This window comes from Dendrobates tinctorius, unplaced genomic scaffold (genome assembly GCF_039654945.1).
Source record: "Dendrobates tinctorius isolate UK_male_01 unplaced genomic scaffold, ASM3965494v1 ptg000005l, whole genome shotgun sequence".
Taxonomy (NCBI): domain Eukaryota; kingdom Metazoa; phylum Chordata; class Amphibia; order Anura; family Dendrobatidae; genus Dendrobates; species Dendrobates tinctorius.
In genome coordinates this window covers 23688771-23703866 of record NW_027361673.1, presented here as the reverse complement: position 1 = coordinate 23703866, position 15096 = coordinate 23688771, and the positions used below count along the sequence as shown (strand labels likewise).

General features: G+C 43.4%; 1 protein-coding gene across 1 annotated transcript; it reads left to right on the top strand.

Moving 5' to 3' along the window:
* Positions 1 to 12249: 12249 nt before the first annotated feature.
* Positions 12250 to 13530, top strand: LOC141083554 (uncharacterized). Its single transcript, XM_073567897.1, has 2 exons — positions 12250 to 12542; positions 12910 to 13530. The coding sequence occupies exons 1-2, from the start codon at positions 12444 to 12446 to the stop codon at positions 13426 to 13428; spliced, it is 618 nt and encodes a 205-aa protein (XP_073423998.1). The 5' UTR covers positions 12250 to 12443; the 3' UTR covers positions 13429 to 13530.
* Positions 13531 to 15096: the final 1566 nt, after the last annotated feature.

Here is a 15096-nt window from a genome sequence, read left to right as displayed (position 1 = left end):
TGTTTCTTCACTTTCCTTACTCTGTTCTGGTGAAATTCATTTTTTATTCCCCATCAACTACACACATCTGATGCTTCAGAAACAAGTGCTTCGAACCTTTCACGCATTTCGGTTATCTTTAACAATGCATTACCCAATAACTCATAAGCAGACAAAAAGTCCATGGTTTCAGATTGTAAGGATTTCGATACGAGGTTGAGAGTCTCTAAGACTTCACACTGCACAACCAAAAGTAATACAAAATCAAAACTTTCAAGTTTGTTCTTTAGCTGCTGTGCTTCATTTATTTCCTTGCTTTTTTTGGAAGTCAAAGTTATGCGAGTAAGACTTTTCATCACGTCACAAAACCTGTGTTTCAGTGCATACACTGCACCATCTCTGCCAGACCAACGAGTTGGATTAAGAGTTTTCAGTGTTACTTTCGATTTCGAATTCAGTGAATCGGGCTGAGCTTCGATGCAGTACACTGATTTCAAATCTTGCCAGCGAACAATACTATTACCAAAAAAGCAATATACACTTTGAATTGTTTCAAAAAACTGGCTCACCACTCGGTTCTCTTCCGCAGCATCCTTCAACACTAAATTAAGGTTTTGAGCAGCGCAGTGCACAAAGTATGCGTGTGGGGCTTTTTCTTTAATACGCTGCTGCACTCCATTGTATACCCCACTCATGACTGCAGCACCATCATAGCCTTGTCCCCGACATTTGCTCAAATCCAAGTTTTTCTCTTTCAATGAAGCTATTATTTCTTCTGCAAGACCTTGCGCAGGCTGATCTTTTATCTCTCTAAAGGATACAAAAGTTTCACATATTTTGATTTCAATAGGTTTCCCCTCTTCATCATTAACTATTTTGACATACCGGTAAACTTCACTCATCTGATCAATTTTAGCTATGTAATGGGTGGTATCTAGGATCAATGAAAAAAACAAGGAATTTTGAAGCTCCACTACAATTTCATCTTTGATTTGTAAGGCTAATAGATTAATAAGCTCTTTCTGAATTTTAGGACTGAGGTATTTCACAGTCCCTTGCGGACACTGAAGCAATTCTTGTAGTACTGGGTCATATTTTGACAAAAGCTCAACTATCGAGAGAAAGTTTCCTTTGTTACTATATTCTAACTTTAACTTTTCAATAGATCCACGAAACGCAAGATTACATGTTGCAAGTGTTAATGTCACATACAGGATTCTTTCACGAACTTTACGCCAAAAGCTTCTTTCACTCTCCACATTTTTGTCGAAAATGTCTTCTAAAGTACCGCGTTTCCGCCATTGCTCATAAACTACACAAGCATGTGTATGGCTTTTGGATGCTTCATGAACTGAAATACGTTCTGAAATATGCTTCCAGTCTCGAACTCCGGTTGTTGAAAACGGTAATACACGATTTCTGTATTCAAGTGCTTCTGACTGTGACTGAGGGAATAGCCAACATGGCAAGCAGTAAACACAATCTAATTTTGTTGAGTAACATAACTTCTTTTAAGCTTCAACCCTGACTTTGTGTTGATAAAATAATAGTTACTTGAAAAAGATCGACCTTGTTGATTGATATTCTTGGGAAATGGTCCGTCAGGCTGTATTGGACCAGACGCTATCAGCCTACGTTTCTTATCTTGATTTTCAATCACAGTAGGAAAGGCGTTGTAGTAGGCAGAATCTTCATCTTCCAAAAAATTTGGTGTATCATTGGTTGGGTCTGTTATATCTTCTTCGCCTATAAATTTTTGGTTTTTCGAGTCATTATCATTATTAAGGTTGTCTTGTTCCGACGTATCTGAATTTAATTTTTGTGAGATTTCAATATCATTCCCTGTCAAGTGGTTTTCAACATCCAGCCATGCTGCTAAGTTCTTCGAACTTTTTTCAGCCTCCAAGTTTCTTCTTTTCGCAGTCTGTCTTTTTTTATTTCCACTTGGCTGGTGCCGAATTCGTTTAATAATAAACGGTTTTATTAACACACACAATCACAGTACCATATTTTCCTTTTCCGGCATATAAGACTACTTTTTAACCCCTGAAAATCTTCTCAGAAGTCAGGGGTCATCTTATACGCCAGGTGCAGGGCGCCACCTACTGGCAAAGAGACAGCACAGTGCGGCTGCCCAGGATATGTGCACTGTGTCCAGCCACTCTCTCAAGGAGGAAAGAGACTGGAGCTGACATTTCTGCCTCCCCCAGCAGGTGCCAGACATCAAATACTACAACCCCTGACCACAGGTACAGCGGTCACTATTGCTACCTCCCGGTTGTGAGGAGAGACTGAGTGGGGGTTGTACACAGCTCTGATTTTTGAAAGTAAGAGGCAGATGACTCACTGAGAAGATAGATACTGCATGACCTGGAGCTGGGAGGAATGTGTGATTATGGAGACTTCCTCCTCCCCTCCCCCTCGCAGCAGTATAGACCTGCAGACTGGAGAGGGGCAGGGCTTCTCAGTTTGTCACAGAGATATTTGTGTCTGCTGAGACTGTCTCCTCTCAATGCTGAGAGTTTGTTACAGTATGCACTGTGCCTGCCTTGTCAATGCCAACTCTGTGATCTCCAGACTAACATATAGTTACAAATCTTGTGCTATGAGACTCTCCAGGTCAGTGCAGGTTTCTATTCACTGACAGCTGGCAGAGCTCCTGGAAATTATTGAAATGAGTCTCCTGTCCTCCGGGTGACATTGTCTGACAGGAAAGTTTGCCCCCTGTACTCCCCCAACCCCCCCTCTTGACACAGGCACAAACCCCTCTCCATGTCACCTACCCCCTCACGGTGCTGGCACATCCCAATCCCCATATTCCACCCCCCTCCACACGATGCTGGCACATCACCCCTCTCCATGTTTATAGTATATGGAGGACTATGGGGGTGCAGTATACTATATGGAGCACTATGATGGTGCATTATAATGGGTGACTGTTGTGAGTTCATTTTTCCCTTCACCATTGAGGTCTGATGAACTCCCTCCTCTGGTGAAGGAAGATAGTGAGGCTGATTATCAAACACCTGGGCAGCTAGATGATGACTGGGTGGCTGGAATTGAGGACTGGATATAAGGCTGCCGACGCCCTTCTTCCTGGCTGTGATTTTCCTGCTGGATTCTTGGAGACCAGTCTGATTCCTGCATCTCAAAGCTAAGTTTTTCTTCTCTGCTTTGTACTCTTCAGTTTTGTTTTTGTTTTGCCTTGTTTTTTGGGAGTTCTGCCATCCCCGGCCGGGGGTGAGCTGAATTCCATTTTTGTCTCTGATCTGTTGATCTTTTGCTCTGTCTTCAGAATATACCTGAGTGCTGATATAGTCTTTTGAAGCCTAGCGACTTCAGGGCCTGTTTTTCCTATCAGTCGGTTGGCTCATTGTGATTGGGTTTTTGAGGATGGCAGACAGCAGCTTTCATATCCTGTCCTATGTAGTTAGCTTGGGATCCATCATTTGCTCAAACCTATCTTTCTATCTGTGTTAGTGTTTTCATCTTGCTTCACCGTCATTATATGTTGGGGGCTGCCTATTGCTTTGGGGTCTGCTCTGGGGCAGTTTAGTTTTTCCCCTTTCTGTCTTTAGGCTGTGTAGCTCTCCAGCTGTGATCGAGGGGTCTAGGGCACCGTAGGAACCCCCCACGGCTACTGCTAGTTGTTGTGGATAGGTTCAGGGGTCTGCAATCCGATAGCTGCCAACCTCTCTGGTTTTTCTGGACTTAGCTGGTATTTTGTTTTTTCCTCCTTCGGTGACTCATCGTAACAGTGACTATGGATGATGCACTATAATATACGGAGCCAATTATACTATGTGGAAGCCATTATAATACTGGGAGGGCTCTGTTGGGGGCATGATAATACTTGAAGGACTATGAGGAAGCCTTTATACTTTATGGAGGGCGATTTAAAGGGACACTGTCACCAGTGTCACTTACTGGGCTGCTCAGTGTAGTTTTCATAAAATCACTGTTCAGTCAGTTTGAGATTAACATTGTAGGACTAATCAAATAGTCCAGCACATTCATTTACTGCTAAATATGAAGCAGGGAAAACAGTAATTATATTAAAATTACAGCAAGCAGCTGAGTAAGTGACACATCGCTGGAAACCGGGTATCTATCTCTACATTATGCTGCTATCAGATGGGATGGCAAAATCTGGTGACAGTGTCCCTTTAAAGCTGTGTGGGGGCCATAATACAGTGTGGAGAGATGTAGGGGCCATTATACTGTATGAAGGGCTGTGTGGGGTTCACAATGGGAATCATACTATAGAAGAGGGGTAGTCTTATACGGCGAGAATATTCCAAACTCTATATTTTAACTGGAAAAGTTGGGGGTCGTCTTATACGCCGGAAAATACGGTAATACTAAATACTATCTACCTGCACATGCACTGCAACTACTATATGCGGCACAGACTGCACTGACGATCCGACACTGGACGCTGACCGATGAGCAATGGCCAATGAGCAGTTCAGCAGTTGGGGTAAACAAGACCTCAGTGTCAGTGCACGTCACGGCCGCTGCCTGAACTATTGGCTGAGTCACGTCCTGTAGCGACACCATCAGCTAACAGTCTACTGTCTGCCATAGAGCTCCTGTTACTAAGCGAAATAGCGTTTCCCCGTTTAAAGTATAAACGAACAAAAAACATTTACGCTTGCACTTTCATGGATCTTTTCGTTATTTTTATTAACTTTAAACACGAATAATATAGGAGCTGGGTATTTTATGAGAAATTAAAGTATTAAAATACAATTTTTTACCATCAGTTTGGGGCCCCTTGGGTGGTTGGGGCCCCGGGGCAGTGCCCCAGCTGCCTCGGTTGTAGTTGCGGCCCTGCCTCTCTTCAGCTCCCTCACCAGCCGTCCCCTGACTGCACCTATTACTCCTGACCTGTGTGCAGGTGCTCAGCCAGAACCACTCTAGAATGGGTCACCTTTTAGCAGATAATACTGCCATAGTGTTCACACATAATACCGCCATATAGATCATACACAATACCACCATATACATCACACATAAAACCAGCAGGGTGACAGCAGCGCAGAGTATTTCAGAAGAGCAGTATCACACCGCAGAGGATTAGATACACGGCTCAGCAGTCAGTATCACACGGGATAGGATTAGATACACGGCTCAGCAGTCAGTATCACACAGGATAGGGTTAGACACACGGCTGAGCAGTCAGTATCACACAGGAGAGGATTAGATACATGGCTCAGCAGTCAGTATCACACAGGAGAGGATTAGATACACGGCTCAGCAGTCAGTATCACACAGGATAGGATTAGATACAAGGCTCAGCAGACAGTATCACACAGGATAGGATTAGATACACGACTCAGCAGACTATCACACAGGATAAGATTAGATACACAGCTCAGCAGTCAGTATCACACAGGATAAGATTAGATACACAGCTCAGCAGTCAGTATCACACAGGATAGGGTTAGACACACGGCTGAGCAGTCAGTATCACACAGGAGAGGATTAGATACATGGCTCAGCAGTCAGTATCACACAGGAGAGGATTAGATACACGGCTCAGCAGTCAGTATCACACAGGATAGGATTAGATACATGGCTCAGCAGACAGTATCACACAGAATAGGATTAGGTGCACAGTTCAGACAGTATCACACAGGAGCGTATTAGATACACGGCTTAGCAGTCAGTATCACACAGGAGAGGATTAGATGTCCAGCAGATGGCCAAGTGTTTTGCAAGAGCAGGGGCAGCAGCTGGTTGGGTGTTTTGGAAAGAGCAGCTCGGTCTCCAGGAGCTCGTCCTGTATCCTCTCCTGCAGCTGATATGTGCAGAGTGAACATCCAAGCCCTGCATCCGGCATAACAGGGCTTGCAATAGAGTGTAAATGGAGCTAAAAGGAAAGCACTGGGCTCTAATAAAATGGCGCTTGGCCACACTTACAGCTGTGAATTGAGCTACCCACAGAGGCGTGCCCAGTTCACAGCTGATGCTGCTGCAATGATACAGATAGGGTCGGGAGCCGACTGTTATGTCTTATACTGGGACTGCCGTAAATGAGCATGGAAAGTGTCGTTCAGCAGCCAGAAAGGTAAGATGGCAGCCCCCAGTGGCTGCATTAATACAGTAAAAAGAAAAAAACATACACACCACTGAGTCAAGCTTAGGGGACAATATCTTTTTATACTATTTTTTTTTTACATTAAATTATGAAAAAACACAGCACCTTCCCTTTAAGTGTGTAAGTCTTTGTATTATGGTAGACTATTCGGTGCCAGGAAGCTTTTGGGCATGTTTTATGTGATGATGCATTTGTCCGGGATAGATTGACATCTGAAGAGCTGGCCACTCAAAAGAAAGATACTATGCTGGGCAAATAGAATTTGTTAGAGCTTGTGAACACTTGGTTACGCAAGCATTTTTTCAAGAGTAAGGCCGGGGTCACACTAGAGAGGAATACGGATGAGTGAGAGGCGTAAAAAGCACGCATTACACACGGACAAATGATTCTCTATGGGGCAGCTCCCAACAGCCGTATAAATCTCGCCCGTATTCTACGGTCCATGCCAATCGCAGCATGCTGCAATTGTCAGCGTACTACGCCCGTAGTACGCCAATGAAAGTCTATGGGTGCGCTAAAAATACGCATTACACATGGACCACACATGTGACTTGCGAGAAATACGCACCCTGTGTCTTTTAGAAAAGCCGGCAATTTAGTGCGCTATACAGTAAACTCACACTGACAGGTTTAATAAAGAAACGAAAGAATAGATACAGTATATACACATAGAATATATATATACAGTGGGGAAAAAAAGTATTTAGTCAGTCAGCAATAGTGCAAGTTCCACCACTTAAAAAGATGAGAGACGTCTGTAATTTACATCATAGGTAGACCTCAACTATGGGAGACAAACTGAGAAAAAAAAATCCAGAAAATCACATTGTCTGTTTTTTTTTCATTTTATTTGCATATTATGGTGGAAAATAAGTATTTGGTCAGAAACAAAATTTCATCTCAATACTTTGTGATATATCCTTTGTTGGCAATGACAGAGGTCAAACGTTTTCTAAGTCTTCACAAGGTTGCCACACACTGTTGTTGGTATGTTGGCCCATTGCTCCATGCAGATCTCCTCTAGAGCAGTGATGTTTTTGGCTTTTCGCTTGGCAACACGGACTTTCAACTCCCTCCAAAGGTTTTCTATAGGGTTGAGATCTGGAGACTGGCTAGGCCACTCCAGGACCTTGAAATGCTTCTTACGAAGCCACTCCTTCGTTGCCCTGGCGGTGTGCTTTGGATCATTGTCATGTTGAAAGACCCAGCCACGTTTCATCTTCAATGCCCTTGCTGATGGAAGGAGGTTTGCACTCAAAATCTCACGATACATTGCCCCATTCATTCTTTCATGTACCCGGATCAGTCGTCCTGGCCCCTTTGCAGAGAAACAGCCCCAAAGCATGATGTTTCCACCACCATGCTTTACAGTAGGTATGGTGTTTGATGGATGCAACTCAGTATTCTTTTTCCTCCAAACACGACAAGTTGTGTTTCTACCAAACAGTTCCAGTTTGGTTTCATCAGACCATAAGACATTCTCCCAAAACTCTTCTGGATCATCCAAATGCTCTCTAGCAAACTTCAGACGGGCCCGGACATGTACAGGCTTAAGGAGTGGGACACGTCTGGCACTGCAGGATCTGAGTCCATGGTGGCGTAGTGTGTTACTTATGGTAGGCCTTGTTACATTGGTCCCAGCTCTCTGCAGTTCATTCACTAGGTCCCCCCGCGTGGTTCTGGGATTTTTGCTCACCGTTCTTGTGATCATTCTGACCCCACGGGGTGGGATTTTGCGTGGAGCACCAGATCGAGGGAGATTATCAGTGGTCTTGTATGTCTTCCATTTTCTAATTATTGCTCCCACAGTTGATTTCTTCACTCCAAGCTGGTTGGCTATTGCAGATTCAGTCTTCCCAGCCTGGTGCAGGGCTACAATTTTGTTTCTGGTGTCCTTTGACAGCTCTTTGGTCTTCACCATAGTGGAGTTTGGAGTCAGACTGTTTGAGGGTGTGCACAGGTGTCTTTTTATACTGATAACAAGTTTAAACAGGTGCCATTACTACAGGTAATGAGTGGAGGAAAGAGGAGACTCTTAAAGAAGAAGTTACAGGTCTGTGAGAGCCAGAAATCTTGATTGCTTGTTTCTGACCAAATACTTATTTTCCACCATAATATGCAAATAAAATGAAAAAAAAAACAGACAATGTGATTTTCTGGATTTTTTTTTCTCAGTTTGTCTCCCATAGTTGAGGTCTACCTATGATGTAAATTACAGACGCCTCTCATCTTTTTAAGTGGTGGAACTTGCACTATTGCTGACTGACTAAATACTTTTTTTCCCCACTGTATATGTCATTGTGACAAACATATATATATATATATATATATATATTTCACAGAGTTCTTCATAGCAGAATATCCACTAATTCAATTGCTGGCTTCAGTCAAATCATTCCCCAACCCGACATGAAATGACACATGGTATACATTCAGTCAACCATTTCATTTCATGTTTTTTTTATATGTCCCTGACTAATAATTAGATGAGGGTTTGTGTGCAAAATTTGGGAGGTGTAGTTGTTATTTTAAGGGGTTAATTAGTTGTTAAAAAAGTTGTTAAAAAATGCGTGGGCTTCCGCTGTAATTTGTCAACCAGAGAGGCTAAGCAGGTGAGTGAGGGCAGATTTTAATAGCCATGAAAGTCATTTAATGAAATAAATACCCCAAGTTTTTGACAAATTTTTATTAGTCTGGTAATCCCAAAAAACCATGACCTGCAACAAAAAAAACCCACCAATATCCTTACCTCTCCGCCGTTCAGTAATGTCCCACGCTGCAATCCATCAGACGGGGTTAAATAGTTTACAATGAGGACCGGTGCTAATGCGACCAGCCCCACTGTAAACTACTACTAAATGAATTGATTCCGCTCTGCGCAGCCTCAATGGCTGCCTGTAGATGATCTAATTACCGTGGGAAAGTTTCTGAATTTTTTCCCACGGTCATTAGTTCATTCACAGATCAGCCGGGGACTCCCCGCAGCCTCAGTGACGTAGAATATGCATTCTATGTGTCTATATCTATTCTTTCGTTTCTGTTAGAAACCCTGTCATAGGGCTCCATTATATGTCCATTTTGCAGGCCAGCGAGAAAATCTCGGCATACGGATGCCATACGGATTACATACGGATACTGACATGTGCAAAATATGCGACCACACCTTGCTTACGGATAACATAGGGAGCACTATTTAGGGGTCATTCATCCGTATTACGCATGCAAAATACGGACCATATTTTGCGTCTGTTAGTGTGACCCCGGCCTAAGGGTCCCGCTACGCATAGCAATGCTCCAGCGATCCCGACAACGATACGACCTGGAAAGGATCGCTGTTGCGTCACTACATGGTCACTAGTAAGCTGCCAAACAGGCAGATCTACTCAACGATGCAGCAATGATACAGCGATCTGTATAACGACCTCGGCGGTCGTTGGGACCTTGTCACACAGCATCTATTGTGATGACTCAGACCTCGATAGGAGTGCTTCAGCATTGCCTTTTTCACGCCCCTCTGCTCCGATTGGTGGCCACTACTGTGCTATCATTCTCTGATTAGGCGACCTCATCATAAAATACTACGTAGTAGCGCTCCCATCCATTGTTCCTGAGCGCTGTGGATCGTATTATACGGTATTCCTGCAGCGTTCCCGTGTGAGTCGCTAGAGGTAAGTTCCGGACTGGACCAAGGGAATGCAGTGGACATGGTGTACATGGACTTTTCAAAAGCTTTTGATACTGTGCCACACAAAAGGTTGATACATAAAATGAGAACAATGGGGATAGGGGAAAATATGTGTAGGTGGGTTAAGATCTGGCTCAGGGATAGGGAACAAAGGGTGGTTATTAATGGAGGACACTCGAACTGGGTCTCGGTTAGCAGTGGGGTACCACAGGGGTCAGTTTTGGGCCCGCTTCTTTTTAACATATTTATTAATGACCTTGTAGGGGGCATAGAGAGTAGAATTTCAATATTTGCAGATGACACTAAACTCTGCAGGGTAATCAATACAGAGGAGGACAATTTTATATTACAGGAGGATTTATGTAAACTAGAAGCTTGGGCTGATAAATTACAAATGAGCTTTAATGGGGATAAATGTAAGGTCATGCACTTGGGTAGAACGAATAAGATGTATAATTATGTGCTTAATTGTAAAACACTAGGCAAAACTGTCACTGAAAAGGACCTGGGTGTATGGGTGGACGACAAACTCACATTTAGTGGCCAGTGTCAGGCAGCTGCTGCAAAGGCAAATAAAATAATGGGATGCATTAAAAGAGGCATAGATGCTCATGAGGAGACCATAATTTTACCTCTATATAAGTCACTAGTGCGACCACACTTAGAATACTGTGTACAGTTCTGGTCTCCGGTGTATAAGAAAGACATAGCTGACCTGGAGCGGCTGCAGAGAAGAGTGACCAAGGTTATTAGGGAACTAGGGGGTCTGCAATACCAAGACAGGTTATTACACTTGCGGTTATTTACAGGAGGATTTATGTAAACTAGAAGCTTGGGCTGATAAATTACAAATGAGCTTTAATGGGGATAAATGTAAGGTCATGCACATGGGTAGAACGAATAAGATGTATAATTATGTGCTTAATTGTAAAACACTAGGCAAAACTGTCACTGAAAAGGACCTGGGTGTATGGGTGGACGACAAACTCACATTTAGTGGCCAGTGTCAGGCAGCTGCTGCAAAGGCAAATAAAATAATGGGATGCATTAAAAGAGGCATAGATGCTCATGAGGAGAACATAATTTTACCTCTATATAAGTCACTTGTGCGACCACACTTAGAATACTGTGTACAGTTCTGGTCTCCGGTGTATAAGAAAGACATAGCTGACCTGGAGCGGCTGCAGAGAAGAGCGACCAAGGTTATTAGGGAACTAGGGGGTCTGCAATACCAAGACAGGTTATTACACTTGCGGTTATTTAGTTTGGAGAATCAAAGGCTTAGGGGTGATCTTATTACAATGTATAAATATATGCGGGGACAGTACAAAGACCTTTCTAATGATCTTTTTACTCTTAGACCTGTGACGGGGACAAGGGGGCATCCTTTACGTCTGAAGGAAAGAAGGTTTAAGCATACTCACAGACACGGATTCTTTAAGAGCAGTGAGACTATGGAACTCTCTGCCATATGATGTTGTAATGAGTGATTTCCTACTAAAATTTAAGAAGGTACTGGATGCCTTTCTTGAAAAGTATAATATTAGAGGGTATATACACTAGTTCCCTTAATATTGCGTTGATCCAGGGAGCTAGTCTGATTGCCGTATGTGGAGTCGGGAAGGAATTTTTTTCCCCAATGTGAAGCTTACTGTTTGTCACACGGGCTTTTTTTTTGCCTTCCTCTGGATCAACATGTTAGGGCAAGTTAGGACAGGATACGGGTTGAACTAGATGGACTTAAAGTCTCCCTTCAACCTTAATAACTATGTTACTATGTTACTATGTTCTTCGTGGATTTTACTACACCGCTTGCTTCCGCGTCCCTGTCTGAGTCGCTACTGCGCTATTTATTCGTGGATTTTCCTACACCTTCTGGTTGCTCCGTCTTGCAAGGTAGGCATTGTTTGGGGTCTCAAATTAGGATCTTTGTTGCTTTTTCTTTTTTTAGGTCAGGTATTATATTTAATCATAACTCTATTCTACATTGTGGTCATGGTTTTACACTTGCAAGCAAATGGAGGGCTGCTTGGCTTCTATCTGTGTACATACGCTTTAGCATGGGCAGCCATTTTAGTTTTCCTGCCCTGCCCACCCCCGCCATTGTAGGATCTTAGTAGCGTTTCCTTATATAGGTAAGCTATCAATTATATGCAATCATAACTCTATTCTACATTGTGGTTATGCTTTTACACTTGAAAGCAAATGGGGGGCTGCTTGGCTTCTATCTATGTACATATGCTTTGGCATGGGCAGCCATTTTAGTTTTGCTGCCTCGCCCAACAAACACTAGTGCATTTCAAATGTGGATTTTGATTTTTCAAAAATGTTACATGTGTTGTGCCATTCTCACTGTTTGCTTTTATTTTTTTTCCGATGTCTTCCAATAGACAGGAATTTATTCGGGAATTGATCGAAATGTATCACTCCCTGCCTTTGGAAGATAAAATCTGCTGACTATAGTAATAAATATAAAAAAAGGAGATTTATGAAAAACTAGTTGCCCTCTTCAAGCAGCACAATCACAGCGATACGGTGGATGAGACTGTGGTGAAGAAAAAAATTCAGGGCCTACGCACAGTCTACAAAAAAGAACTAAATAAGGTCAAGAAGTCCACAAAGTCTGGTGCCGGTACAGAAGAAGTCTATTTGCCCAAGATATGGTACTACGACTTGATGGCCTTCACATGTGACATAGAGGTACCATGCCCAATGGCATCAACGATGCCTGAGGAAGAAGAGCCAGTGATCCGGCCTGATTCTCCTGTCGGAGATGTAAGTACCTTATTTGCTTCCCTCTAAACAACATTTAAACTTAGTATATACTGTACATCGCATAGTTGAATAGAAAATAGTAACTCCGGTTTTACATGATAACTTTGTAATCTGCAAAATTAATCCCTTCCAGTACAGATAAGTATACTCCTTTACTTGTTTCGGTCTACTCAGTTTTCATACCGTTGAATGCCATTTCATATCCTGTAGTACTAGTCCCGCCCTCATATTTGTTTCCAGTGCACGTGTACACTTGTGACTGCTGCTCATGTTATCCAATGCAAACGCATTACTGTATTTGGGTGTTGCTGTATGATGTACAATAAGGTTTGGTTTTTGCTTTAACATGCATTTTCTGTTCACGCAGGAGCGTTGTGAAGCTATGTCAACACCAACATGTGGCAGTGATGACATCGCCAGTACGGCAATCAGTACTGAGGAGGTAAGTGAAGAAGCTGCACCTTCTACTATACCTCAGCGACTATCATCATCATGTCGCAAAAGAAAGGCCACCACCTCCCCTTCACCAGATTTCATCGAACTGGCAAAGAAAGTTTTAACTCAGCAAAACAAACCCGCCATTAGTGGCTTTGCACACTATGTGGATGACAGAATTTGTACGCTGGATGAAACCCAAAGGATGCATGCCGTAAGAGTAGTGTTAGAGGTATTAAATAAAGTGGCAGCAGGGAAACTGACTGACACGTCTGCTGTGTTCGAGAGAAATCCGGGTTCACAGTACTCATGCACACATATAAAAGAGCCTCTTGACAGCACTCCGAGGAGGGGGATTGAGCCTCCACAAAACCTGAACCTTGGGCCCCACACAGTATCCCATGTTACCTCAGGCTTCCCAATTTTTTACTCCGCCCAGGCAACGAGTTAACGATTCAGACTCGTATTATCACCAATTGTAGTTTCAGTGATGTTTTCTTTTGTTTACTGATTACTTATGACATGTTGTGTTTATTTTATTGTTTACATATTTTTGACTGTAATAAAAATGTTATTTTGCTTCAAACTTGTGGCTTGCTTTACTAAATTCTGCATACAGTTATTAGCTCACCTAATAAAAGGATACGCAACAAAGATCCTAATTTGAGACCCGAAACAATTCCTACCTTGCAAGACAGAGCAACCAGAAAGTGTAGGAAAATCCACGAATAAATAGTGCAGTAGCGACTCAGACAGGGACGCTGAAGCAAGCCTCGTAGTAAAATCCACAAAGAACGCACTAGCGACTCACACGGGAAAGCTGCAGGAATACCATATAATCCACAGCGCTCAGGAACAAAGCATGGAAGCGCTACTACGTTGTCTTCTTTTATGATGAGGTCGCCCAATCAGAGAATGATAGCGCAATGGTGGCCACCAGAGTTGAGGGGGTGTTGAAAAGAAAAAGCAAAATCACGCCTGCGTCGCTGAGTTCTGAGTCGTCAACAAGATCGCTTGTCATTGATTATGGCGACAAACACAGCGATGCATGCTGGCCAGCAGGACACCAGCGATCAAAAAATGGCCCAGGACATTCGAGCATGATCAGTAACATCGCAACGGGGGCCTGGTCGCCGCTATGTGTTACATGTAGGGAAGTCGCTGTTGCGTCACAAAATCGATGACATTTCAGCGATCTCGCTAGCGATCTCACTATGTGATTCGGAGCCTTTAGATATAAACCAGTGAAGACTTCAGCTAAAACAGAAGCCTGTAACCTATAGATTGGAAGGGGACGCCCGTGGGGATCTATAGTGTGGATATCCCAGGAATTCTCTGTCTTCGCCGTTTGGCTTCTTACGGTTGACGTTATGGATAGATGATGCCCGTTCCTGGTGAAGTTTTTCTTGTGTAGTGTATAATGTAAGTACTTAACCTTTGTAATGTATATTATGCAAAAGTGTACGCAATTTTACACTTTCCTATTTACTGTAATCATTGAATGATTGTAATATAATTAATTGCCTTCTTTACAGCCGTATCCAATCCCTTTGAATACTTGGCAAAACGTGGTCAGTTCTTTCCTTCTCCATGCTCTGCATGCTTCCAGCAGAGTTTTCAGCCGGGCCTCCAGCCATGTTCTTAGAACACACGCGTGCTCCCGCCCTCTTAAAGGGCCAGCGCATGCACTTGCTATTTCCTCCCCAGTCAATGGCTGTGGGGCATTAGGAATATATTGCTTCCTCCTTACTGGGGAGGTGCCTGAGCAACCTTCCTTTTTTGCAGTCTGTTATGTAAGGTTGCGTACCAGTCCTTGCTGCACTCTGGTGCAGAGCCTGTCTGCCCTCTGCACTCTGGTGCAGATCCTGCCTGATGCACTCTAGTGCAGATCCTGCCCTCTGCACTTTGGTGCAGATCATGCCTGCTGCACTCTGATACAAACTCTGCCTGCTGCACTTTGATAAAAACTCTGCATGCTGCACTCTGATATGAACTCTGCCTGCTGCACCATCCAGTCTGTCCTTCTGGGTTCAGCTACTGAGCGTCCGTTGGACTGTCCAGGAGTGGCACCTGGCATTCATCGGGAGCTAAGTCTAACTTCACCATCAGAGGTGCTAGT

What these genes read in the sequence shown, in the direction of transcription:
- LOC141083554 (XM_073567897.1), top strand. Translation starts at nt 12,444, where the DNA reads ATGGCCTTCACATGTGACATAGAGGTACCATGCCCAATGGCATCAACG. An exon ending in CTGATTCTCCTGTCGGAGAT is followed by an intron (nt 12,543 to 12,909) that starts GTAAGTACCTTA and finishes CTGTTCACGCAG; the next exon opens with GAGCGTTGTGAAGCTATGTC.